We start from the raw sequence: 26,583 nt of genomic DNA, 5'->3' as shown, positions 1-26,583 counted from the left end.
GGAAGGCATAGAGCATGTGACTCATCCACGTGAGGTGAAAAGTTTCTGTGATGGAGCCTGGGCTGTGGTTCAGAAAGGAGCAGAACCACTGGTACTTTCTGTTGCTGTGTCACAAACAGATCTATGTGGGGAAAGCTCCACTTCTAGAAAACTGAAAGAGTGATGTCCAGCCTGAGGGACCATTTGTGACTGAGGAACGAGTGGCTGAGTCGGTTGGCTAGCTTCTTCTACGCCCCCAGGAGGCACAACGCTTGTATGTGTATCGAGTTGGTGATGCAAAATTCCCAGACTTCTAGGGCTTCCTAGCACAGGAGAGGAGTGAGCACCACCCTGTTTGTTTATATAAAACATCGCCGTGGTGTTGTCTGTGAGCACTGACACATATCTGCCTCTAAGGTGATTCTGGAATGCTTGGCATGCCAGACAGACTGCCCTCAACTCCAGGGCATTAATGTGCAGTGATAGTTCTGCCTGAGACCATAGGCCTTGAGTTCTGACACTGCCTAGGCCCCTCCCCACCCTAGCGGCAAGGCGTCCATGACCAGTGACATAGGCAGTTGTGGTTTGGCAAAGGGAACTCCCGCACAAACCACTTGCGGCTGTAGCCACCAGACTAGTGACTTGAGAATGGAAGGACAACTATCCTGTCCAGTGGGTCTCGACTGAGTCTGTACACTTGAGCCAACCACGCCTGGAGGGGTCTGAGACATGGTCTGGCACAGTGGACCACGTATGTGCACACCCCCTTATATCCCAGAAGCTTCATACAGTTTCTGGCTGCTGTTGGGGGGAACTGGCAGAGGTTCTCAATCATGTCCCTGAGGGCTTGAAAGTGTGGCTTGGGCAGGGATGCCCAGCTTGCACAGAATCCAAGAAAGCCCCTTATGAACTCCATTCTCTGTGTAGGGAGCAGCATGGATTTGGGCATGTTTAGTATGAGACCCAGTCTGAGGGACATGGCGCAGGCCAGGGCCACATGCAACTCCACTTGTGCTTGCGACTTGTCCTTGATGAGCCAGTCATCCAGGTACAGGAATACTTGTACCTGACATTTATAGAAGAAGGCTTCCACAACTGCCATGCACTTTGTGAACACCCTGGGGGCCATCGAGAGCCCAAATGGGAGCACCGTGAACTGGTAGTGCTGGCCACTGGCCACAAAGTGAAGAAACTGTCTGGGCTGGGATAACAGAGATATGGAAGTAAGCATTCTGCATGTTGAGAGCAGAGTACCAGTCGTCCCGATCCAGGTGAGGGAGACCATGTGAAACCTGGATTTCTTGATGAATGCATTCAGGTCTCACAGATCCAGAATAGATCACAGTCCACCCTTGGCCTTGGGGATAAAGAAATATCGAGAATAAAATCCCTTGCCCCGAACTCCTGAGGAACCTCCTCTATTGCTCCCAGAACAAGGAACGATTGCACATCCTGGAGAAGGAGATGCTCGTGAGAAAGGTCTCTGAATGGGGATGGGGAAGATGGGTGGGAAGGTGGGAGGGAACAGAACTGGATAGACTATCCCACCCTATCACGCTCAGAACCCAGCAATCTATTGTGATCTGGGACCAAGCACGGTAGAAGTGGGATAGCCAGTTCACAAAGGGAAGGGAAGGATCCAGATTGAGTCCTGGTGCTCTGTCCTAGGGTGGACCTTCAAAAGTTAAGTTTCAGCCCTGGGGGTTGTTTGGATGAGACCTGACCTTGGCCTGAGGAGGACTGACTGGCACCTCCATTTATTCCTGCCTCTTTTCCTGGCTGAGTCCTGCCTTGGGGGTCCATAGTAGAAGTGGGACGGCGGATGAGGTTTGAAGGCCTTCCTTTGGGGTGCAGCAGTGTGGATCCCCAGGGACTTCAATGTCACTCTTTAGTCTTTCAGACTATGCAAGCAAGAGTTCGTGTTCTTGACAAACAAACCCACACAGTCAAAGGGCAGGTACTGAATGGTGTTCTGGACCTCTGAGGGTATGCCCAAAACATGTAACCAGGAGCTCTATCTCATGGTGATTGCTGTGGCCATGGTCTGAGCTTCAAAGTCAGCTGGGTCTAGGGCAGCCTGGAGGGAGGTTCTTGACACACTTTGGCCTCTTCAAGAAGTGCCACGGACTCCGGGCGTGAGTCTGACAGGCACAATTGCTGGAACTTAGTGAGCGCTCTCAAGGAATTGAAGGCATAGTGGCCGAGCACCACTTGCTGATTAGCAATGCAAAGCTGGAGCCCCCTGGTCGAGTAGACTCTATGGCTGAAAAGGTCCAGCTTCTTAGTGTCCTGTGACTTTGGGGCAGGACCCGATTGACCTTGCTGCTCTTTGTGGTTCACCACATTCACCACTAATGTTCCAGGCTGAGGGTGGGTAAAAACATGTTCATACCCCTTCTTTTTCGGCACAAAATACAGTACCTCCTTTCCACCCCTTTGGCCATAGGAGGTATGGAGGCCGGGGTCTACCATAGCACCTTTGCGGTGCTTTACATGGTCTTTATAAGGGGCAACACTACCTTAAAAGGACCCTCTGGGGCAAGAATGTCCAACATTGGGTCCAAGTCTTCTGGCACTTCCTCAGCCTGGAGGTGTACGTTTTGGACTACCTGCCTAAGAAAGTCCTGGTGCACCCTATTTTCCATCACAGGGAGTGTGGTGGTGGAGGTGCCAGCCACCGCCTCATCTGGTGAAGAGGATGATGAGGCCCATGGGACCAGGTCATCCTGACCCTCAGACTCCCTGGAGGGTGGCTTGGGTACATCTACTTGCTCTATTTGGGGCAGACTGTGGCGCTGGTACCACATGGGGTGCTGGCTCAAGAGTTGCAACTGTTTGCGAAGACCCAGGGTCCTTGTCACATGGGGGGTCTTCAGATGCTGTGGGAATACGGAGTAGCACCGACGTGGCTGAAGTAGGAGCATGGGGCACGGACACCATGGATATAGCCCTGGAACCCTGCCCTTAGCCTGATGGTAGGTCCAAAACGCCTACTATACTGGGCCCTGCCTTTATGGGGGCCAAGATACCACCAGCACCAGCACGTCCCATGATCTGCAGTGCCGGGATTCAGACTGGTACCAACCAACTATGTTGGGAGATCGACGATTCATTATCAAAGTCGATGAATAGTTTGAACAAGACCATGGAGGGTGAAGCCTGATGGTGCCGGGGAATGGTACCTCAGTGACGGGGAGCAGTGCCATAGCATTGGTGGCTTTCCCTGGTGTTGAATGGGTGGCGGTGCCCATCAGTGCTGCAAAAGGTGCCATAGACTGTGCCATTGCCAGTGCTGGGCCTCGCGATGCTGCCTGGACTGGTGCCAGTAGTCGTGCCTGCAGGGCCGGGAACTGTGCCATCATAGCAATAAGGTATCTGGCATGGAGGGAAGATCAATCTTGTCCTCCAACTCCTCCCGAGACAGGGAGTCGACAAGCACCATACTCAATGGAGCCCCTGGCAAGGCCAGAGTCGACAGCCCCAAGATCTGAAGGCCAGGCTGTGGGTGCCTTGACATAGGAAAAGCCCCGCTAGGATCCCTGTGCTGTTTCCAGATGGGGGACCAACCCCTGTCCACCTTCGTCTTATGCGGCACCGGGGACTGAGAGCGGTGCTGCATGCTCAAACCTGCTTTGTGAGCCGGGGAGCAGTGACTATGCTCCCTGGAGGAGTCTTTTTTTGGTGCTGAGACATCCCGCACCGAAGCCAGTGTGCTGTGCACCGATGTCACCGGTGCCGCTTCCGGTGTTGGCTGAGACTGAAGAGCCGCCTCCATTCAAAGGAGCTTGAGGCGATAGTTCCAATCCCTCTTCATCCTGGGTCTAAAGCTCCTGCAAATGGAGCACTTATCTGCAGGCACTTAAGGGTTCCCACAGCGTTCACAGGATTTAAACCGCTGAGACAGAGGCATACCCCAGTCAGGGGAGCTAGGGAACCCCTGAAAGAGGCTAACTATAACTACTACTAAACTATTACTTTCAAGAACTATTTACAACTAACTAGAAGGTAACCACTAAGTAGGCACTTGCAAAGCAAGAGGCTGAAGGAAGCTCCAGCGACCATCACTGGAGTTAAGAAGGAACTGAGCAGGCAGCGGGGCAGCAATGTGCTATATACACCACCATGAAGGTGCCATTCCAGGAGGCTCCACAGCTGAACCGACGGTTACTGCTAGAGGAAAAACCTTCCAACGATCATGCATGCGGCACGCACACACACTTATTGGAATGGACATGAGCAAGTACTCGAAGAAGAATGTAAAGATACAATGCAGAAAGAATCAGCAAGCTTTAAACATAGTCTGGAGGTGACGACTTAGAAAGAGGTCGAAGTCAAAGATCACACTCTGGTTATGGGACTGAGTGACTGGCACGATGGTTATGTTGTCCACTGTGATGGAGAAAGGAGGTAGCAGGAATGGCTTGGGGAGGATGATCAGGAGCTCTATTTTAGCCACATTGATCAAGAGCTGACTGCTAGACATCTGTGAGGAAATGTCAGAGATACAGGCTGAGATTTTGGTTTGGCCAGAGGGAGACAAGTCTAGAATAGAGTCAGATCAGTGAGTCATAGTTGAATTTGTGTTTGTGGATGAGATTACTCAGACACAAGGCATGGAGGGGGGAAGAGAAGAGAACCAAGGAGAGGGCTCTGTGGAACTGTGGCCCAGGAACCTCGTTGTGACAACTGGCAGAGCGCACAGAGAGGCACAGAATTTTACAGGGATCCCTTGGATCAAGTATATGCACAATAATTCACCAAAGGGTGTTATGAAAGTTCTCTATTCAGAGCCAGTAGCTCACTGGTCATCATAATCATTGTGGAATGTATGTACAGATAACACTTAAGAAGTTATGCATCTATACTGGAAATTATGTTCTTAAAGCCTGGATGTTAAAGGCAGGTCCCCAGAGGTGACATGTCTCAGACAGATCCTGTTCAGGCAGGGGATAGTAGATGTAGTTCATCTCTGGTCATTGTGCATTGTGTGTCTCGCAAAGTAAGTCTCTTTGCATAATGAGCCACCAGCTAATCAAGACTGTGAAATTAACAAGAGACTGCAAAATCTACAGGAAGGAACACACAGCAGGAGAGTGTCTGGTTTATTAATAAAGATCAGAGCACTGTTTTGATAGATCAGGAGTTGCAAAAGAGAGACGGTATCCTCTACCCAGGGGACAAGCTGGCAGCATATTCTGTCTAATAAAAAAAAGGATGACAGCCAGCCTTGGATGAAAAATGCTAGAAGGACTCTGGGAAGAGCTTTGCTCTATATAATATGAAAATATCTAGTTAAATAAGTTTAGGCTCTAGAATGTGTGTTCTGATTTTATATGTAACTATTTGTTTCCAATATTTCTACTTGCTGTTATTTAAATCTCTCCTCTTTGTTAAATAAACTTTTCCTTATTTCACTATGAACATATCTAAGTGCTGTTTGTTACAAGGAGTGGTGACCTCGGCAAAGCCAATAAGCTGAGTCTACTGCTTCTTTGGGAGCAGTGAATCTGTGAGTACTGTGAGTATCCAGTGCAACAAGGGCTGGACACTTCTGGGAGATGCTTGGAAGGCTCAGAAATTGAAGCAAGTCTATCGTTTACCTGCAGAGGGACAGCATAGCCTGTATAGGCTGAGACGGGAGCACTTTTGTTGTCTGTGTACATTTTTTTTTTATGAATCTAGCTAAATTTCAAAGCAAAATGTTGTTTTGAAACAAAAAGTTGAAATATTTTATTTAAAAATGTCAAAATGGACCATTTAGACTTTTTCAAGAACATTGTTTTCATTTTTTTTAATTAGACCAAAAACTATTTGCTGAATTTGACCTGAATTTGCAAATGATGTCATTTGACCAAAAAATGTATTTTTGGTCAATAATTATTTTCTGAAAAAAATGCTCAGCTCTACTCAAGGGTATTTTTTAAGACAGAAGAGACTAGCACATGCTTGTATTGTGAGGGGAAAGAGTCAGAAGAAAGTGAGAGGTTAAGGAGAAGACTGGGCATGAGGGACATCAGGAGATGGGATGAGGTCACTTATATATTAGCTACAGTATCACTAAGGCATATGAGAATAGGCCTTGCTGGAGCCCTAGGCATAACTAGACATGTGAACCAAAGGCTGGGAACCAGAGTAAGTCTGGCCTTGGTAGAACAGTAACACAGCAGGAATTGGCTAATGAAGGAAGCACTTCCCTGACTGGAGAGGATGGCTCAAGAATACCCAGAGTTCTCAAGTAATGACGTAAACAAATTTCCAAGCGATTGTACAGGAATACACTGACCTCTTGTAAGATAAGGGATAATGGATGAGGATGTTTTGTTTGAACTAGCAGGCACAAGGTATAAGGGTGGTAACTAACAACATCTGGAGTGTAATAGGTAACTGTCTTGTATCAGTGTATAAAAGAAGTCACATGAGGGGCAACTTTGTATAGGCCAAGGGGACAGGACCCTAGTGGGCCTTTACCTTATCACAGGCATACATGTATTAGTGTCCCTGTGACATGTTGGACAGGGCATTAGTACCGTGCTTTGCCAACAATAAACCTGGCCAAGTGCCTTCGTCACCGAACCGAGCCTGTGGTCTTTCTTATGAATAACATTGAGTTCTGCTGAATTAACATGAAGCGCTGTTGGCTAGTGCAGCTCACATCAAAACTCCACGAGGGGCAGCACTGAGCAGCAGTAACAATGCTGCTGCAGCAGCATTCTGTGGCACTAACAACAATGAGCTCTTTATATTCTTCCTCTAACTTAGAAGATAACTGCTGAGTTATCAAACATGTAATAATAAAGATGTTTAAGATCTTTGCTGACTTAATTGCTTTCTCCTGGTGGCGCAACAACTTCTCATTAAGAAACCTTTAGGTCGGAATAAATTTACAATGCTGGCAACTGTCACCACCTTCCCAATTTGCAAATAGAATTTTTTCCCCTGCAAGTGACAAGGAAACAGAAATGGTGACACTTGATTAACTATAAAAATAAATGCAATCTGGTTGGCAGCATGAAAAAGAAATATACACCCATTAAGAATGAGTATGGTGCAGATGTTAAAATTTGTTTTTAAAAAAACCATAGTTTTATTTATTTACTTCTGAAGTAGCAGATCTACACAGATAAAGGTTTCCCTATGTGTTTATGCATCTTGTCTGGAATTCTGTAGCAACTCTAATACTTCACTGCACTAAAATTAAAAGTTCCTTATAGTAGTGATTTGATTAAAACTGCTAAGGTTGAGTTAAATAAGAAAGATGGAGAGAGGTTCTATCCCTCCCCCATAAACATCTTGTACTATATCTTCCTCATGAAAATCCTATGATTTATGTTTCAGTCTTGATATATAGTACTTGCAAAAGCCTAAAAACAAAAATTGTAAAAGATTAAAGTTTTATGACTGCCCAACTCAGAGTCAAAGACAGGAGTTTTGTATCTAGGCCAACATATCTGCTGTATCATTGGTGATATTATGAAGAAACCGGTCAGAGTTCCATCAAGGTTGTGTTTTGCAATTAAAGCATGGACTCAACCTCTCTGTTATGTATGATGAATAAAGCATACCCTATTTCCTTTATCTTTTTTACAGTTCAAATATTTGTAATAAAAATACTAATATAAAGTGAGCACTGTACACTTTGCATTCTGTATTGTAATTGAAATCAATATATTTGAAAATGTAGACCATCCAAAATATTTCTAATAAATTTAAATTTGTATTCTATTATTGTTTAGCAGAGTGATTAAAACTGTGATTAATTGCAAATATTCTTCTCATCATTTGACAGCCCTAGTAGATCCTATTACTTGCGGAGTACTGCCAGTACTTCCAGGGAGCATGCATACATTTCCATGAGATATTTAATTTCAATTTTATGGTTTTCTTTGAGAACTATTATCCAAATGTCACTGAGTTTTGCTGCTGGAGTTACTTTATTAGAGTCTCTTAGCCAAACACCTATTCTAACTAGCAACTGGCAGAACAAGAATATTAGCATCTGCTTTTCTGGATTTCTTGTACTCTATTTTCACATTATATTACATATGCAGTTAATTCCTGAAGCTCCCTTGTCCCTCATTTATGAGATGTGGTATGATCACCATTAAAAAGTCAGCACTTACAAATACTTACCACATTAATATTAAACATAACAGGTTTTTCCCCCTATACTGGGAATACAAAAGACCCACTCGACACCTCTATAAATTTTTGGTAAATCTTGACTGTTTAATCATGACTTTTTGAAAAAGTATTCTCCTAGAGGTTGGCCAGCGGTCAGGTTTGTCAGTAGAGATGGCCTTAAGAGTATTATATCCCATTAAAGCTACAGCAGGAACTAAGATAGGAAGATCATCATAATGCAGAACAGCAGACACCTTGTTCTGTGCTCTTTCCAGCTCACACAAGCTAAGTAGGATCAGGCAGCATCAGCACTTTTAGGCCCATTAAGTTAGTGAAATTTTTGCCATTGATTTCAGTAAGCTTTAGGTCAGGCCCTTGGATAGTAAACCTCCTCAATTAGCTGTCTGATGCCGCTAGTGTAACAGCCAAGTAATTTGGAAGTCAGACTGCTGTATGGAAGCAGTAGAACTTCTTCAGTGAAAGGTTGGCCTCAGCTAGCCCATGTGTTGCTATGGTCAGAGAAAACTGCAGAACCCATGTTTCACACAAGTGCTTCCACAATAAATGAACCAATAGAAGAAACTAAGAACATGCTTCTGGATGACAGTAAATGAAACAAGGGAAGAGTGAACACAATAGGGTGCCTAATTATTATAATGGCAGTTGGGTTAAAAGTGCAGAGACACAGATATAGTAAACAGAAAGGAAATGCACAATTTTTATTGAATATCTTTTACAAACTCCTAAAGGAATTTCTGAAAGTTCACCAATGAGGTAAAACAGAAGAACAGTATGTACACCTAGACATATTTTCAGAAGAAAAGCATAGAGAACCTCTCTTGAAAAGGGTGAGTGGAAGGAACTGTACATTTAATACTAGGATCTTCACTCTTTTTTTAATTCTGCTCACTGTTCCCTGTCCAAGTACTGTCACTTTAAGAAAAGTTTGGACAGGATGACTGTGTTCTCTTTCCTCCTCCTTCCCCTTTCTCCTATATATCTTTATTTCATCGTTCTTTCCCTCACTTCTCATTTCTTCTTTTAAAAGCCGCCCACCTTCTCAGAGCTAATGGGAACCAGATGCCATTTCAGATTTCATCAGCCTCATGAAGCTAGAAAAACAAAAAGCCACAATTTTACTGCATTCTTGATTTTCTAGTGAGCTTTTTTACAATTCATCTACAAATATAGCCTACTCAAAGAAATGGCTTCCAAAAATGCAGTGAAAATGCCTAATATCTATTCTCCTGGGCTTGTTACATTACTTTACACACAAATAAAAGCAGAAATTTTTCTGTATGAAAAATTCCACTGGATGTTATGGAATCATTACTAGAATGCCCCATCTTGTGATCTTTTTATGTACACTGTACATATCTCTTAGATGCAGTTGAAGCAAATACCCATGTTTATTTTTCTTTTTTTGTTGACACAATGGTATTGAGCGTCCAGGAAAACAGCATGGGCTGTTAATCCTGTTCTGTAGAGATTAAGTAAATAAACCTACAAAATTAGATTATAATATTTAACAATTCTGATATCAATACATCAATTCATTAACCAAATACAGCTGTAACTCATGATATAGCAATATAGCATTTATCAGTGCCTTTTAGGGAATTTAAGTATACCGGTTTATGGTGTTCATCTCAAGGTAGATATTAATTTAACTGGTATGCACAAAAACTCTAGATTGTCCTAAGTGAGGCATTTCAATCTTACTTTAAATTGAAACTGATAGATTATTTCTTGAATTGCTTGAGTATATGTATTCACTGAAGTTGTATTATAGTTTTCTAGATTTACTAGAAAATAAACTAGAGATTAACCTGAATCTAAACCCATTATGCAAAAACTCCCACTGAGGCCTGGTCTACACTACATGTTTAAACCGATTTTAGCAGCATTAAACCGATTTAACGCTGTACCCGTCCACACTACGAGGCCCTTTATATCGATATAAAGGGCTCTTTACACCGGTTTCTGTACTCCTCCCCAACAAGAGGAGTAGTGCTAAAATCAGTATTACCATATCGGATTAGGGTTAGTGTGGCCACAAATCAACGGTATTGGCCCCCGGGTGGTATCCCACAGTGCTCCACTGTGATTGCTCTGGACAGCAATCTGAACTCGGATGCAGTGGCCAAGTAAACAGGAAAAGCCCCATGAAATTTTTATTTTCATTTCCTGTTTGCCCAGCATGGAGCTCTGATCAGCACGGGTGGCAATGCAGTCCCAAATCCAAAAAGAGCTCCAGCATGGACCATACGGGAGATACTGATCTGATCGCTGTATGGGGAGACAAATCTGTTCTCTCAAGCTCCGTTACAGAGACGAAAATGCCCAAAGCGTTTGAAAAAAATCTCCAGGCACAAGTGCTGCGTGGACCAACGTGTAACGGGAAGCAGAGACTCAATGATGCTCCTGAGGAGGAGGGAGAGGATACTGAGGATCAGGTAAATCCACAGTCCACAGCAGTCTCCAAAAAGTTTGCATTCTTGGCTGAGCTCCCACTGCCTGTGCAAACACATTGTCCGCTGTTCAGGGAAAGCTCGTCAATTCTTTCTTCAACCTCTACCTGCTCGCATCTGTATGGTAAATTGTGTGGAAATGTAAATATATTCTTGATTCTTTTTTTTTCAATTTCCTTTTTTTTTTTTTTTTTTTCTATCTATAATGCTGCTGTTTAGTGTTTTTTTGTTATTGCTGGCTGCTAGTGTTAATGTATCTATTTTGCTGTCCTTTCTCCTCTGTCCTCATGTGCAGATTCTCGTTATTACGATCTTGATTATCTCGTCATCTACCATATCACGTGAGTGCTCCTGCACACACGCGTGAGGTCTCGAGGTGGGGAAGACTATAATATAAAGAGGTTTTTCATAGTACCACATGTACATCAAGTCGATTTGTAGTTGTGAGTGTCATCAACTGCTGTGACTTCACATAGCAACTGGGGCTGTAAAGAGGTTCATCAATGGTTGTCTCAACACTCTGGCTCTTTTCTCAATAATGGTACTGCTGTCGTAAGTGGCCCAGGAGAGCAACACTTGCGCGTGGAGCTCCTACCTATCCCTGCAGCTTCTAAAGTGTTTGCGCAGCGGGCACTCTATAGGCCTCCAGGAGAGGCTGACCTCTTCAGCTTTTATCTCAACTATAACAAGTCTGTTTCTTATTCCTGCATTCTTTATAATTCATGAACACAATGGGGGGGACATGCACGGTAGCCCAGGAAGGTGGGAAGCGAACGAGTGGGTTGTTGAGGGGCAACTCCCCGTGAAATGGCATGTAGCTCATCAAGCAGGATCTGGACACGGAGCACCTGTGCTCTTTGTTACACTGGTCGTCAGACATCTTGCCATATTTTAGCAGGACTTGACATTTTTAGAAAACCATAAAGCAGGGATTGATGGGGAGTTCATTCCAGTTTTGCTTTGCGCCCTGGCGATCTCAGCCAGGCACATGATAGTAGAGACAGTAAGAGAGACAGATAACCGTCATCTCATTGCCAATTTACGCCAGCAGCAGAGGTACATGAAGATGATAACTCTCTGCTATCATGCGAAAAGCAATGAATGCATGCTGTGTAAGCGCTGGAGTATTGCTCTGTCGTGGTACAGTACCATACGGTGCTAAAAAAAAAACAAAAAGCGCTGACGGGCTCCATGGGCCGTTGCTTGGCGTCTGCCAGGCATCAGGGAAAAAGGGCGTGAAATGATTGTCTGCCGTTGCTTTCCCGGAGGAAGGAATGACTGACGACATTTACCCAGAACCACCCGCGACAATGATTTTTGCCCCATCAGCCACTGGGCTCTCAACCCAGAATTCTAAGGGGCGGGGAAGACTGCGGGAACTATGGGATAGCTACGGAATAGCTACCCACAGTGCAACGCTCCAGAAATTGACGCTAGCCTCAGACCATGGACGCACACCGCCGAATTAATGTGCTTAGTGTGGCTGCATGCACTTGACTTTATACAATCTGTTTTATAAAACCGATTTATGTAAAATCGGAATAATCCTGTAGTGTAGACGTACCTTAAGTGTTGGATGTTCACGCTCACCTTTAAAAGCTGTGGGACAATCTGTAAATTAACCCCCTCCCATCCACCTTCCCCCATCAAATGTAAACCTAATATCTTTATACAAATAATAATATTTCCACATAATTACAACAGAAATTTTTAGTTCTGTTACCAAATATTTTAAGGGAATCGTTTCTTGTCTTTAACATTTTGCTAAGTCATTTTCCCTACATTATAAAGAACTGAGTATTGACTGGGGTTCTTAAATTTTTACATATGTGAATGTTTATAGGAGAGCTTGGCTCGGATATCACTTTCCATTACTTTTATCATCACCCAGACTGTTCCCTTCACGGATACAATCAAATAACAACCTTGCAGCAACTATACTAATAGTGTACGGGGAAAAATATTAGGAAATAATTTCCTGATTGTCACTTGTTTTTCAATGCAATTTAGAAATGCAAGGAGGAGAGCCAGAACCATGAGACCAGCTAGTGCCCTGTGAACTACCAGTGCTCCATGGACCACAATCTGAGAATGTCTAATTTAGGTTAATTTAAAATATAAAATCTACATAGCCAGCCTTCCCTATAGTGGCTACCTACCTACCTGAGTTTCTGGTTATACTGTTTGACCTTTTCCAGTGAGGCTGCATTAATCTGGGCTTGAAATTCTTCTACTGACACATTGTCTCTGTAATAATATCCTTCCATGCTCTCCAGTGCTGTGATAAGAGGGAAAAAAATCAGTATTAAATATTTACTATACTCTTTCTCTGCAGTTAGAATCTGTTTGCAGTTTAGTGCCGTACTTCTTAATCTTGAGGCTGTGACCTTCAACATTGATTGCAAAGCTGTTTCTGTGTGTCATCAAATTTCCACAGATCTTTCTCTAAGATTTTGTTTAAAAGAAAAATATTTCTTGCCCTTAAGAAAAACTGTAAAAGACAGGGCTGATATCAATTCTGTGATTCTAATTAGAGTGCTTCTGCCCTCTGAATGTAAATACACAGGCACTATTTAGAACAGTTTTTAGTTCTAAGGTGACCTTGGACACCTTTGGTATAATGAGATACTGTAGAAGTGGTTAGGCTATAGAAAAGGAAGGGACACATAATGACTCTCTTTTATTAGGCCTGATCTTGGGATACGTGCAGCCCCTGAAACTCCAGTTGCTTTATTCGAAAGTTTCAGGTGTTCAGTATTTCTCAGGACCAGGCTCCACTAAAAAAAAAAAAAAAAAAAAAAAAAAAAAAAAAAAAAACTTTTCCATACAGCCTGGAAAATGCCTTGTGGACCAGAAAAAAACATCTCTACTTTGGGATCAGAATGTTTTCAGTGTTATGTAAACTTGACTCTGACTCCCTGTCAATTAACGTATATACATCTAAAATTAAATTAAATAGAGGGAGCGGAGAAGTGAAAAATGACCGAGTGATGAGGTAAATCATTTAACCCTTACACTTTTGGCACACTTTTCCCAGCTCTAGTTCACAAAAAAACCCAAAAAACCCACTCAATTTAATATAGATGGTCAGGATGTTAAATCATTTTTCATAGCTGAGTCATACCTACTTTAAAAGACCTATGAGTGTGCAGCTGAGAAATCAAGATCTTCACATTCAGATCTTATTAGATTAATCTCATAATAGAGAAATGGGACTTCAGTTAAATACATGTGGGGGAGAAGCACTGAAGATTTTACAATGAGGAACCCTGCCACTTTAGTAATAATCTGTACAAATTTTAAGAGTTAGTTACCCAAGAGAACAATCAGAAAATGCATCTAATAAGCAGAATTCTTATGGGGACAGCTTGCAGGTTCAGAGCCCCAGTTGCACACCAAATACTAGTTCTCATGACAATTCTTAATGTGACCAGTCGGTAAATAATTGATTCATTGTTCAAGAACATGAAATCACAGTTCCTCTGAGTACTTAGAGTTCATAATTTTGCTTCTGTACAAAAGCTGGTAAAGACTGATGATCAAATTGCCTCCTAAGATGCCTGTCTTGAGCTCAACCAGACAGGGCCCTTGTGGAGGGCCCACTGTTCTCATTGGTATCTGCATGGTTGTCGGTGTCCAAGTTAGTAGGTTCTGGTGCAGAATTGGGACCTTACTGTGTAGAACAGTTTTGCTCTCCCCTTAAAGAGGGCACTGTAATGCAGAGGAGAGAGGTGCTTCTGTTTTATATATTTAAAACCAAAATAGAAAAGACTAGACTGAGGTTAAATGTGAACTGCCAAAATATGTTAAATATAAAGACAAATGTTAGTTTCAAAGTTAAACAGGTTAATTAGCTCAACTGCAAGCATAAATCCAAACTAAAAAGAGTTTGATTTTTTAAAAACTAATTTATTCAGTAGATATAAACTCACCCACTGGGAATTCAGAAGACTTTATGACAATAGAAATATCCCCACATATTTTCTCCCTCTCTCTTTCACACACACTATCATATTCACACATATACACATGCTCTGATCCTGCAAGGAGATATCATTTCTGTCCTTTTGAGATCTGTATAGTTAGTCACATGGTTCTAAAAAGTCTGGTTTACAAGTAGAGGGATACATAAAACACAGTAAAGATTTTTAAAGCTCTCTACAAATTTTCTAAGGCCCCCAATTTTACAACTGTTTATACACATGCTAAATTTTATACATTGGAACTCAATTAGACTACTCACTAGCATAAGATTAAGCATGTGTGTATTTGCAGGAATGGGGACTAAAATTGGGTTTTTAACTTCTGTAAAATACTGCCTGTAGCCCATACAAAATACATGATGGTGTAATATGAAGATTTAAGTGTCACTCATCTGAAATGACCTTCACTGACTCATGTATTCATCCTGCAAGCAACAAAAACCCTTTCCAAACTCATGCTGCTAAAAATCTTTTATACTGTGTAGACTCTTTATTTAGGCTGGAAAATAGCTTGGCTCCATTGAGTTTCAGGTAGCAAGACTTTTCCCCCAAAAAATGAACAGCTGCATCTACAAAATGCTCAGTTCTTGAAGAGATGACATTCTCTCTCTTGGTCACTAACAGGTTTCAGTTAGACTTGGAGAGCAGTTTCTTGTCAGCCAGTGTAAATAAAGATCACAGCTTTGATAGCACATCATTATAAAACTGATGTGAAAATGAGTCACAGCTCACTGTGTGTGTAAGAAAAACGAAAGTGAAGTTACAGTAGTTCAGTGTATCAGTAGGTAGGACTTTTGTCATCACTAGAAGGATAGCATGGGCGGCTTCAGCAGAGCCGGCTCTACAGTTTTCGCTGCCCCAAGCAGCGCACCAAATTGCCACCGCGGGAGGCAGGGGTAGTCCGTGCGCCCTTAGGGCGGCAGGCGCATTTCCACAGCAGCAGCAATTCGGCGGCAGCTTCTATGGTTAGCTGAAGCCACTCCGGACAGCTAAGCATGGAAGCTGCTGCTGCCAAATTGCTGCTGCTGTGGAAATGCGCCTGCCGCCCTAAGGGCGCACGGACTACCCCCACTGCCCACAGCAGCAATTCGGCGCGCTATTTGGGGGCAAAACAACAGGGACTGCTGCCCCTTGCAGAGTGCCACCCCAAGCACCAGCTTGGAATGTTGGTGCCTAGAGCCAGCCCTAGAGCTTGCCTGAGGAGGGTCTGCTGGTCCCGCGGCTTCGGCAGACCTTCCACAGACGTGCCTGCGGAGGGTCTGCTGGTCCTGCGGCTTCGGAGGACCTCCCGCAGGCGTGCCTGCAGGAGGTCCTCCAAAGCCGCAGGACCAGTGGACCCTCTGCAGGCAAGCCACTGAAGGCAGCCTGCCTGCCATGCTTGGGGTGGCAAAATGCCTAGAGCTGCCTCTGAAGGATAGCATGTCTACCTTCTGCAGCTGGGTAAAGTGATGATAAGAAGGAGGAAATGAGTGTTATGCAAGGCATGTGGTTCTTCCCCTGGTTCAGAGTATTTTTCAGAAAGGTGTAGAGTTTAACATGGATCCCAGATCCAATACAGATATGGGTGAAACTGGCTGATTTCACAAAGCCAGCCTCACTGGTGAAGTAGGATGGATTTTCTCAATGACATTTTGATAGGATAGTGAATAAAGAAATCTCAGAGTTTAAATACTGCAAATTATTAAATAGCTGGGCCTTCTGGGAATCCTAGTTTCTTGCTCCCCTCAACCTAGCTGATAGTGAACACAACTAGTGCCATGTCTGAATTTGTCTGCTGAGACCAGGGGGCATGTCTTAATATCCAACCACCTGTCAGGAATCAGGGCCTGCAACACAGGCAGCCTCATCAATAGAGCTGCCCTGCAGCAAGCTGACCATAATGTCTGTTTGGCTGGAGGAGTCTGCAGGGTGGCTCTTAAGACAGCAGAAGCAGTTAGCTGACTGCTCAGTGCTCATGTCCAACACTGTGAAGTCTCCTGCGTTACCTTGTTTCTGCTGCTCCTGCCTTGCACCTAACCTTGCCTCTGTCCTGCCCCTGCCTTGAATCCCTCCTTGCTCCAGTTCCTGACCTCCAGCTTGACTCATGGCTTTGTTTCCTGACTATTCACTCTGACTTGACTCTCGGTTCAGGTATCCAGTTCCCATCTCAGGTCTGACCCTTGGCTCTAGCTTCTGACCACTGATGGGTTCAGGTATCCAGTCCCTGTCCTCCGGTCTGACCCTTGGCTCCAGCTTCTGACAACTGATGCCTGCTCTGAACAATAGGCTTAACGGCCCTCATCCCAGTTACCTGATGCTACTGCCCTATTCGGTGTAAAAAGACACAGGCAATTCTGCAGCACATTCTGTACAAGAAAAAAACTTTAATATTTTCAAGATCATATTGGAGCCAAACTATTTCCCATTCTTTGTGTGTCTTTATCATCTCATCATCTGCTGAGATGTTCCTGCTGTTATTCAGTCTCCTCATTGCCCTCCCTCCAGTGGGTGAATTTAAATCTATGAATAGTTTAAATGAAAAATCATTCAACTTTTTCTTTGAGACTTCATTTAAAATTGAGCTAACACCTTTTACTTTCAAAGATGTATTTGTCTTGACTTTAGCCTGAGGGTTTGCTATTCACCTTTAAATCTTTTTGTATTGTAGTTATTTTATTAGATCAAAAGTTTCCACAAATTCTTCCTTTCCTTCATTTACTTGATTTATGAGCCCATTCTGGGTGTGTGCCAAAGACCTGCTGCAACATACTGAGAGCTCTCAACTCCCACTGAACTCAAAGGAAGCTGAAGGCAATCAGCACTTGGCAGGAGGCATTTGCTACTTTGGTGAATCAAACCCCAGGGTCCTGAGGACTATAATGACACTACTGCTCATGTAGGGAATATGCAATTTACAAACAAACATAAGCATCAATGCCATTCATCCTTTCACTAATGTTTGCAGTGTCATGGCTACAGATACCCAGAAAAGATATTTAACTCTCCATATATTTTAAAGAAGAATCACAGCTGATATCACCTTAGTCCTTGACCTGTTTTTTCTTGCTTTGTTCATTTGGAAAATGATTTTTTTTTTCCAATTTAAAGAGAATTTTCAGGTCTGAGAATTGCCCACTAATATCCACATTGAATGAACTTACAAAAAAACAAAAACAAAAACAAAAAGATAATCCACTTATTCTCTGCAGTTGGTGTCAGTATGTTTGGTTTAAACTCAGAAGTATGCTTCATTCCTTTAAAATTAAAATTCATCTCAGAATTAGAACCTCAATTCAACAAAGTATTTGACTTGAGGCCCTTATTCTGAACCTAATGAGACTGTTCACGTGCTCAGAGCTACATATGTGATTAAGTACATTGCTGAATCAGGGCTAAGATAGGACTGCAGATTTTCCAGACACTATTTGAAGGTATAGAAAAAGAATTACCTTGTGCAAAAAGTACTGGGTGGATTTTAAACCCTCCTCCATTCTTCAGCTTTTGAGGAAGCTGCTCAAAATGGTAACTATCAAGATAAAAGTAAACCTTCAAAGCTTGCCGGCTTCCTTCTGCTTGATACGTGATTGGAACATCTAAGAAAATAGTTAACATTGCCATGTTATTAATAGCCAACAACTATGTGATATTTTCTCTTCCAAAAACTAGGAAGAGTATTACATTCAAAAATTATACACAGCCAAATTCCTGTCCCTAATTCTGCCTGCTTTACAATGGACCACCACCACAAAGCAGGCAGAAAGATGCCTTAACAGCCAACCACAGGTTTCTGCAACAGAGGGGAATCTTCAGGTGGTGTAACGGTAATTCTACACCACCTACTTTCCCACATGTCTATGAAGGGTGGGGAGGAAGCATGCCAGTGGCAGAAGGGAGTGGGGTGTAGTGCATACTGCTTTTTTTGATCCCCACCTGGGACAGCAGACCCTTTGTGATCACAGCAGCTGGCATGAATTAAAGCAACCCATAGGCTGCTTTAAGTTATGCTTGGGGACACTTTGGCCTCTAGCCAGACCAGGATCAGTGGAGTAGTTAGATGCCTTACAGCCACCTTTCACTCCCCTCTCCTCAGTGATGCCAAGTATAAACTCTGTCTAGCTAAGAATGTGTCCCCTGATATTAATTCTAGTCATTGAACCATGGCCTCCTCACATCAGAATTTCTGTAATGCATAAAACTGAGGAATATATAACCGCAGAACCGTTCAATGAATAATAGTTAAACTGGAGACTCATTTTCTGACAATTGATTTCTTACTGTACAGGACATAAAATTATACACTGACACACCAGATGTCACACTGAATTAAATGGGAAGTTCCCTTTCACATTGGTTTAGATTTCTAGATCTTCTAATGCCTCTGGCTCTGTCATTTGCAATGATTCCCCAATATACATTTTCAATGTTGTACAGGTGAGTAAGCATGCAACTGCCATTAGAAAAAGCCAGTGAAAATTTACCCTTTTTACTCTAAGGGCACATCTACACTTTGAACTGGGGATGTAACTCCCAGCTTAACTAGACATACTTGTGCTAGCTCTGACTGAGTTAGTGCACCAAAAATAGAACGTAATCACAATGATGCAAGCAGCCTGAGGGACTAACCACCCTGAATACATATCTAGCAGGGTGAAAATATTAAAAGATTTGCTGGGTAATGTGACAAAGTTCCTCCTCTACCTTGGTGGGTCCTACGCTTATTGGCGGATTTTTTTCACCTCAGTGATCTTCCCCTCTTGCGGAACCCACAGTTTGGGTCAGCTCCTCCTGTGTCTGATCAGGAGTTGGGAGGTTTGGGGGGAACCCGGGCCCGCCCTCTACTCCGGGTTCCAGCCCAGGGCCCTGTGGATTGCAACTGTCTATAGTACCTCCTGTAACAGCCGCATGACAGCTACAACTCCCTGGGCTACTTCCTCATGGCCTCCAAACACCTTCTTTATCCTTACCACAGGATCTTCCTCCTGGTGTCTGATAATGCTTGTCCTCCTCAGTCCTCCAGCAGTACACTCTCTCACTCTCAGCTTCTTGCTCCCAGCTCCTCACACACACTCCTTCTCCTCTGGCTCCTCCCTGCTTGACTGGAGTGAGCTCCTTTTTAAACCCAGGTGCCCTGATTAGCCTGCCTTGATTGGCTGCAGGTGTTCTAATTAAAGTAGCTATCTCTACTGCCTTCTAGAAAGGTCTTAATTGGCTCCAGGTGCCTTGATTAACCTGGAGCAACTGCCATTTGGTTACCAGGGTACTAGGGATTTGTTTAGCCAGGGGCTAATATACCTGTTTCTCAGTACTTTACTGTAGCCATCTGGCCTTGCCCCATCACAGTAAGTAATCAGGACAGCTAGTATCCTGCTCCTCATACTGCCATGGCTATACTCAATTTTTAGCATGCTAGGTCAACCACAGCCAGCACGGGTATATCAACTCAAGCTTCACATTACACTCCCAGATCAAAGTTACAGCAGCTTACTCAAATAAAAATTCACGCATATTTCCAGTTATAATTTAAATTAAAACAAACTACAACCTGTAGCTGTTATTGGTATTGATGCTATTAGATTATGATTTTGCATCTCCAAGAAAAGGAGGTTAAATTGCCACTTGTCACTATTTTTGACATCAAGAAATAATTACTTTCTTTTAACTTTGGCAGTTATGCTTTGCCATAAATAAAAAGCTGAATTTGCCACCAAAATCTGCTTCTCTGTGAAACCATGAAGTTTGGATAGTTGTGATGGTGGCATTTAAATTAAAGGTTGAAACAGAGCTTGTTGCAATTTTGTTTTGATCTGAATGTTACACATATGATCTCTGACTATCATCATATATGAGAAAGACTTTTCCATGGGAAGGAGACAATATGAGCACTGCACAACACAGGCAACTAATCTGCTCTCAACTAGGAATGCTGTCCAGGCTGACCCTCCACCCTGTCTTGGATTGATGTCTGGTTTAATGGGACCTCTTCTTAATGGGAAGTGGTCGAAGCAGGGCTATGGAATCCCCTCCAGACTTGTTCACCCCGACACAGCACAAGTAGTATATGAATCAAATCCTAACTCACCACCAGCTCTGCGAATGTGAACCCTGACAACACTAGTTGGCTGTAAGGTGTACTTGAATTCTGGGAGTGCTGACACCCTCTCTCACTAGCAGCTTTGGGGTCTTTTTACTGTAAAAGTTACCTTGTGCAATCTCTATCCCCAGGGCAGTATTTGTTTGGAAAGCTTGAAGTTAATCAGACACGCTTTTCCACCTGTTGAGTTATGAGACTTTGGAAAAGTGTGTTTTCATTTGCTGTGCCAAATTCACTGCAGGGTCTTAACATCAGGAAAGGGGTACAGAGGCAAAAAAAGGCTACAACCTCTCCTCCACAGGAGTTGGCAGGCAGTCAGTGCATCCCCAAGAGTAGCTTGGGCATGGGGGATGCTCTGATTCAGCACATCTCATTAGCCTGCACCAGCAGGGCTCAGAGGACTCTTCTTGACAATTTAAAGCTGTCCCTGACCGACAGAACCCTGGAGAAAATACCATCTGCCTCTTCCCACTCAGAAGTTAATCTCCTCTTCTAGCACCATGCTCCTCATTGGTACTGAGAGATGTAAGTTATCCCTTCATGTGTCACTGATGATGTAGATGTGAACAATGTTCTAATGTTCTTCTGTCCTCTCATAACTTGTTTTACATACTGCTCCTCAGTGAGAACTAGCTCTTCTGGACATTTTTTTCTGGAATGGTCACTTATCCACTGGCTTCACTGAGACCATGAATCGTTTGCTGAGGTTCCTGAACAGCTGTCAGATAATAATTACTTTTCATCATGACTGACCTTTTCTGGATATCAGGAGATCTAGTGAGGAAAGGCTCTGTTATTCCATTCCCAGCCCCATGACCCATATCGTTCCCAAATTAAGACATCTGCCCAAGAGCTGAGATGCTCCAGAAGAGAAAAACATTATATTACTTTAAACATATCTAACATGCCACTGTTTGTTTATAGAACAATAAATCTCATAAATATACTTCTTTACTCACTTGCGACTATTGGTTCTAGTTCTGACTGTCTAAAATAAAAAGTAACTTTTTCCAGGTCAAACAAAGCAACCAACGTATCTTCTAGCATGGCTTGTTCATCAGTCTGGAAAAAGGAAAAAAAATCTCTACTCAAATAAAGATTATGTTATTTTAGCATGATGTTTCCACACTGGAAACCATTTACAGCATGAACATAAAAAATAACTGCAGAAAGTTACACACTGCTTCATTAAATCTAATTAACTTTAAATCTAATTAACTTTGTTTTTATTCAGTTTCTACTCCCTCTTCTACTGGCAAAAAAATGATTATTAAAATTGAAATTAGAACTGAAATTATTAAATTATTTTGCAGCTAAAGCTAATTTACAGCTGCCATTTAATCAAACTGCATTTTTAGTTGTTGTGTATGTAAACGGGCAAGCTTACAAGGTATAGACACTAAGCCTAGATTTTAAAAATTCTTCTACATTATTGTGACGCACTGTGTTTTAAAATAGCACCCTGTAACCCCCTTACTCATCATTTGTATATTGTTGTGATATTTCATATAAGGAATGCCTTGCAAGATATCGTATGAAAGGTCATGATCTACTGAAAATCATTGTTCTGTCAAAATATGTGTATCATCATTAAGGCTATGATTTGGTCACGGAGGTCATGGAAGTTACGGAATCCATGACTTCTGCAAACCTCCATGACTTCAGCCTGCAGTGGCTGGGAGCTGCAAGGTATCCCCACCTCCTGTGGTGGCTAGGAGCTGCAGGGTAGCCTGGCCACCCAGAGTGGCTGTGCTCCCCTGCAGCTTTCCAGTCCCCATGGGTGCTGAGGACCCCCAGAGCTTTCCAGTCCCCGCAGGTGGCAGGGAATCCCTTGGCAGCTCCTCAGCCACTGCCACCACCAATAGGTGAATTCCCCGGAGCTCCCCAGTCTCCACAGGCAGCAGGGTATCCCTGGAAGCTCCTTAGCTGCTGCTGCCAGACGGAGAATCCCCTGCAGCTCCCCAGTCCCCACAGAGGGCCAGACTCCCCCATAGCTCCCTAGTCTCTGTGGCTGTGGAGGACCTCCATGGCTCCCTAGCTGCCACAAGCATCAGGGGAACCCCCACAGCTCTCCTGCCTGGAGGGGAATCCCCCAGAGCTCCCCAGTCCCCAGGCGGTGGGGGATCTTCTGCAGTTCCCACCCGGGAGTCCCTCCCAGATCCCAGCCATGGAGCAGGGTGCTCGACCCTCCTCCCTCCCTGTTTAGTCATGGACATTTTTGTAAAAGTCCGGGACAGGTCACGCCTTCCGTTAATTTTTGTTAATTGCCCATGACCTGTCTGTGACCTTTACTAAAAATGTCCATGATAAAACCATAGCCTTAATCATCATTGTATATGGAATTATTATATTCTGCAATATGGTTGTTATTGAAATATGTTGTGAGTTTGGCTAGCTCTCCAGTAACAACAATGTGGTGACCCACATCCAAATGGGCATTAAGTGACCATCATGAGCCATTCACCAGCAGGGGTATTGTAAACAATAGATTTACAGTTGTAAACAATAGATTTACAATTCTGTAAGAGGCAGTTGTGCAAACACCACACAATTAGGGTTGCTCAATTGTATGATTCAGCAAGGCCCACCAGGACATGTCTGGGCCAGTATCGTTCCTGGGACATGAATTGAGAGTGTAAAATAAGGCACAATGGCATCAAGAGACCACCTTTCTCCTCCCTCACTACTCCGAAGGCAACAAGAATGCTGGGAAGACAAAGACTTAGAACTGAGATTGGTCCCAGGCTGAGAAGGAAATTCAGCCTGTTTATTAAGAACTGTAACCTGCCTGCAACATCCAGTGGGGTGAGAGAAACTGCTTGATTCAAATATTCCTTAGTCTAAAAGTTCAGGATTTAGAATGCATGTTTACTTTTTATTTTCTTGGGTAACTACTTCTGATCTTTATACTTACCACTTATAATCACTTAAAATCTATCTTTCTGTAGTTAATAAACCTATTTCAGTGTTTTATCTTAACCAAGTGAGTTTGTCTAAAATACTTGGGGACTCTGCTCAGATTACAAAGGCTGGTGCATGTCCACTATCCTTTGACAAAGTGGCAAATGATTAATGAGCTTGTATTGTTCAAGAGAAGGTCTTGAGCAGTGTAAGATGGTACATTTCTGGGATTCCAGGCTGGTGGGGATTTGCTGGTGTCTCCCTCTGTATAGTTTATGAGGGGCTTAGAGATTATTCATGCAATTTAGCTGAACGTGTCGCCGCATGCTGGTGGCTGTGTGACAACAGCGCCTGAAGGGGTTTGCTTATTGTCACTAACAAAGCATTGTGCAAGACAGCCCAGGATGGAGAGTTAAAGAGGCACAGCGGTCACACAGTTCAGGTTGTCCCCTAAGGATCCCATTACAATTATTATACAAAGTTAAAACTTTGTTTTTAAACACATCGGGGGGAAAAACACCTGAGTATAAGCTATCATTTATAGATAGTGGGCTAGATTTTCAAAAGTTCCAGTTATGTGCTTAAGGGGAAATTTTTGTGCTAATGGTTGAATGGGCCGCTCAAATGTGGGTGAAAATAGGGGAGTAATTTTCACCTTGACCTACTCAATTTTGTATGCAAATCAAGTAGCTAGATGTGCCAATGTTCTGACTGGCACCTGTACTTCATTTTTGCAGGCTCAGATTTTGTGAATTCTCAAACCAAAATGATGGAAAATCTTACCTTTTGAAAATCAAGTCTCGTACCACATAACTTCAAGAAGTAAATTATAACCCTTTCAAGATATTTTATTGGATCTCTAATAACAAGGGAAGTATTCACCAACAAATATAGTTAGCCTGGAAGTAAATACTTAGAGCAGTCACAGCAGAATCAATACTCACTTAAAATAACTGAATTTTTCATATTACCATCCCTTCTATGCTAAACTACCAAGCAGACAAATGGAAACCTGATGTATATTTAGTTCTTTCTGTAGGCATTGAAACAGTTAATAAATGCACAACAAAACAGACGGCAATAAACATATTCCCTATAACATGAGAATTAGCTGAATGTTACTGATTTACACAGAGGGAAAAAAACAATTTTCCCTGTTCCATGAACTTAAATAATATTTCCCAGGTATTTATGAAGAAGGGAATATGCCTGCAACATTTTACCTAATGGTTCAATTTATTACCCCCTGGAGAGAGGGCAATTTTTATCACCAGAGTAATCTGAATACCATTCAACCACATGGGAAATCTTTACAAAATTGTTCATTCTTCATTGAAATCCAGATGTAATGAGTATAACTGCCCTCACAAGCCCTTGTTTAAAGTAACATGGATCATCTGAATCCAGAATGCTTGGTTAGAAAATACTGAAAAAGTTGTTCTTAAAGACTTTCCCCTGAAGTGATGAATGTTGTTATTGGACTAACTCAGCACTCCTTTTTTGTGCAAAAAACTTCACAGAATTGACTAATGTTAATTTAAATTTAAAATTACATAATTGGAACAATGCATCATGACTATTATTACCAGTATATTAGTACATGAAAATAACATTTAAATAATGTGGGATTTTAATTACAAAGGGGCAATCTCTTGAGCGTTGAAGCAAAATCCAGAAGTTATGGTGTACCTGTGGTAATGGTTATCTTGTGACAGAACTACAACAGCTAAGAAGGTGGTAAAACACAATTGCAAATACAGAGGACACTATATTAAAAGGTCTGAAGCTTTCACAATAAGAAGTCAGAGACCAACCATTTGGCACCTAGCAGCTCAGGGGAGGAGTGACAGCAGAGGACATTGCAAAAACAGCTTTCCAGTTCCCTGATCACCAGACTACCAGATACCAGTCTAGTCTGCTAAGTGACTTAAAGTAGCCTCAGGGGCCCATGCAGGCAGCCAGGGATTACTGGAGTGAGGGGGTGCTTTGACTATGGCCTTTTTTTCTCAGTCACAACCCTTTTGCCAAGGGCAGTGGGAAGGGTGGCAAAGGAGCAACAATGGTCTACCTGTGGATTCCCTGCTGAATTCCTACTGGCTGGTTACATCAACTTTCAGTTTGGTTTGTGCTACCATGGCGGCAAAGCAGCCTCAGAGGGACTGAAGATTTAGCCCTTAGAGTTGAATTACCAAGGGAAAGTGGGGATTTTCTGTTAAAAATAGGTAATGAGTATTGTATTTTCCTTATATTGCTAATTACAGTGACTGAAGCTATGGTGATCACATCATAAATACTTACTGCTCAGAGGGGAAATAGCTGTGATATCTGTGTGGTGTCTAATGGCATATTGGATTTTTTAATCGCTACTATTGTATGTTCCTCATATACCTTCTCAGTATCTAGTAACTTGAAACAGAAACATAATATTATGTTTGTGAGTAACACTATTAATTTCCCATATCAGTAATTATTTGAACTGCAGACTTCCTGAATATCAGCTAATAAATACATGAGCTAAACACAAAAGATGCAGGATACTGTAAACATAATGCACCTTGCTTCATGCTGCCCTTATTCAGCACGGTCATATTGACTCACATGGTTACTGCAATAAGATTCTTACCAGGTTAGGTGACAACAATGACTGGAAGTGAAGGAGGACACCTGCATTAGCTATCTGTTCCAACCACCTTCTGCTGGCCTCTCCAGTCTCCATTTCATACTCTTTGCTGTTGTCAAACATCTGATTTAAGGCAGCCATTAGTTGCTCTGAAAAAGCACAGACTGTGGCCACCAGACTTTGGCAGAAGACCATGTCTCGTCTGAGCTGTATCTCACTATCTGTGAGGGAAAGACCAGAAGAGGAAAAGCAAGAAAAATGAGAGAATAAATTAACAGTAAATTAACTGTAGCAAGTTTTTCTTTTGTTTTAAGCAAAGGAGCCATTGTTTTCTGGAAAAAATAAAATCTCACATCTCAAAAAAACCTTAACTAAGAGATTTTACTCCTTATTTGAAAAAAATTCAAAACAAATTAAAGGAGTTGTGTGAAAATAGTT

The 26,583-nt window shown here is 42.7% G+C and overlaps 1 protein-coding gene across 2 annotated transcripts in view; it reads right to left on the bottom strand.

The window, feature by feature from the left end:
* The window catches only part of PREX2 (phosphatidylinositol-3,4,5-trisphosphate dependent Rac exchange factor 2), a 304,318-nt gene that overhangs the window by 53,005 nt on the left and 224,730 nt on the right, over positions 1–26,583 (bottom strand). For both annotated transcript variants that reach the window (XM_032805000.2, XM_032804996.1), the window contains exons 32-35: positions 26,149–26,366; positions 21,584–21,686; positions 17,983–18,126; positions 12,735–12,849 (exon numbers count right to left, since the gene is read on the bottom strand). In XM_032805000.2, the coding sequence (XP_032660891.1) occupies positions 12,735–12,849; positions 17,983–18,126; positions 21,584–21,686; positions 26,149–26,366 (580 nt within the window). The remainder of the gene's footprint in view (positions 1–12,734; positions 12,850–17,982; positions 18,127–21,583; positions 21,687–26,148; positions 26,367–26,583) is intronic.

This window comes from Chelonoidis abingdonii, chromosome 2 (genome assembly GCF_003597395.2).
Source record: "Chelonoidis abingdonii isolate Lonesome George chromosome 2, CheloAbing_2.0, whole genome shotgun sequence".
Classification (NCBI taxonomy): Eukaryota; Metazoa; Chordata; order Testudines; family Testudinidae; genus Chelonoidis; species Chelonoidis abingdonii.
The sequence above is the reverse complement of the archived record's forward strand: the minus strand, read 5'-3'. Positions and strand labels throughout refer to the sequence as shown.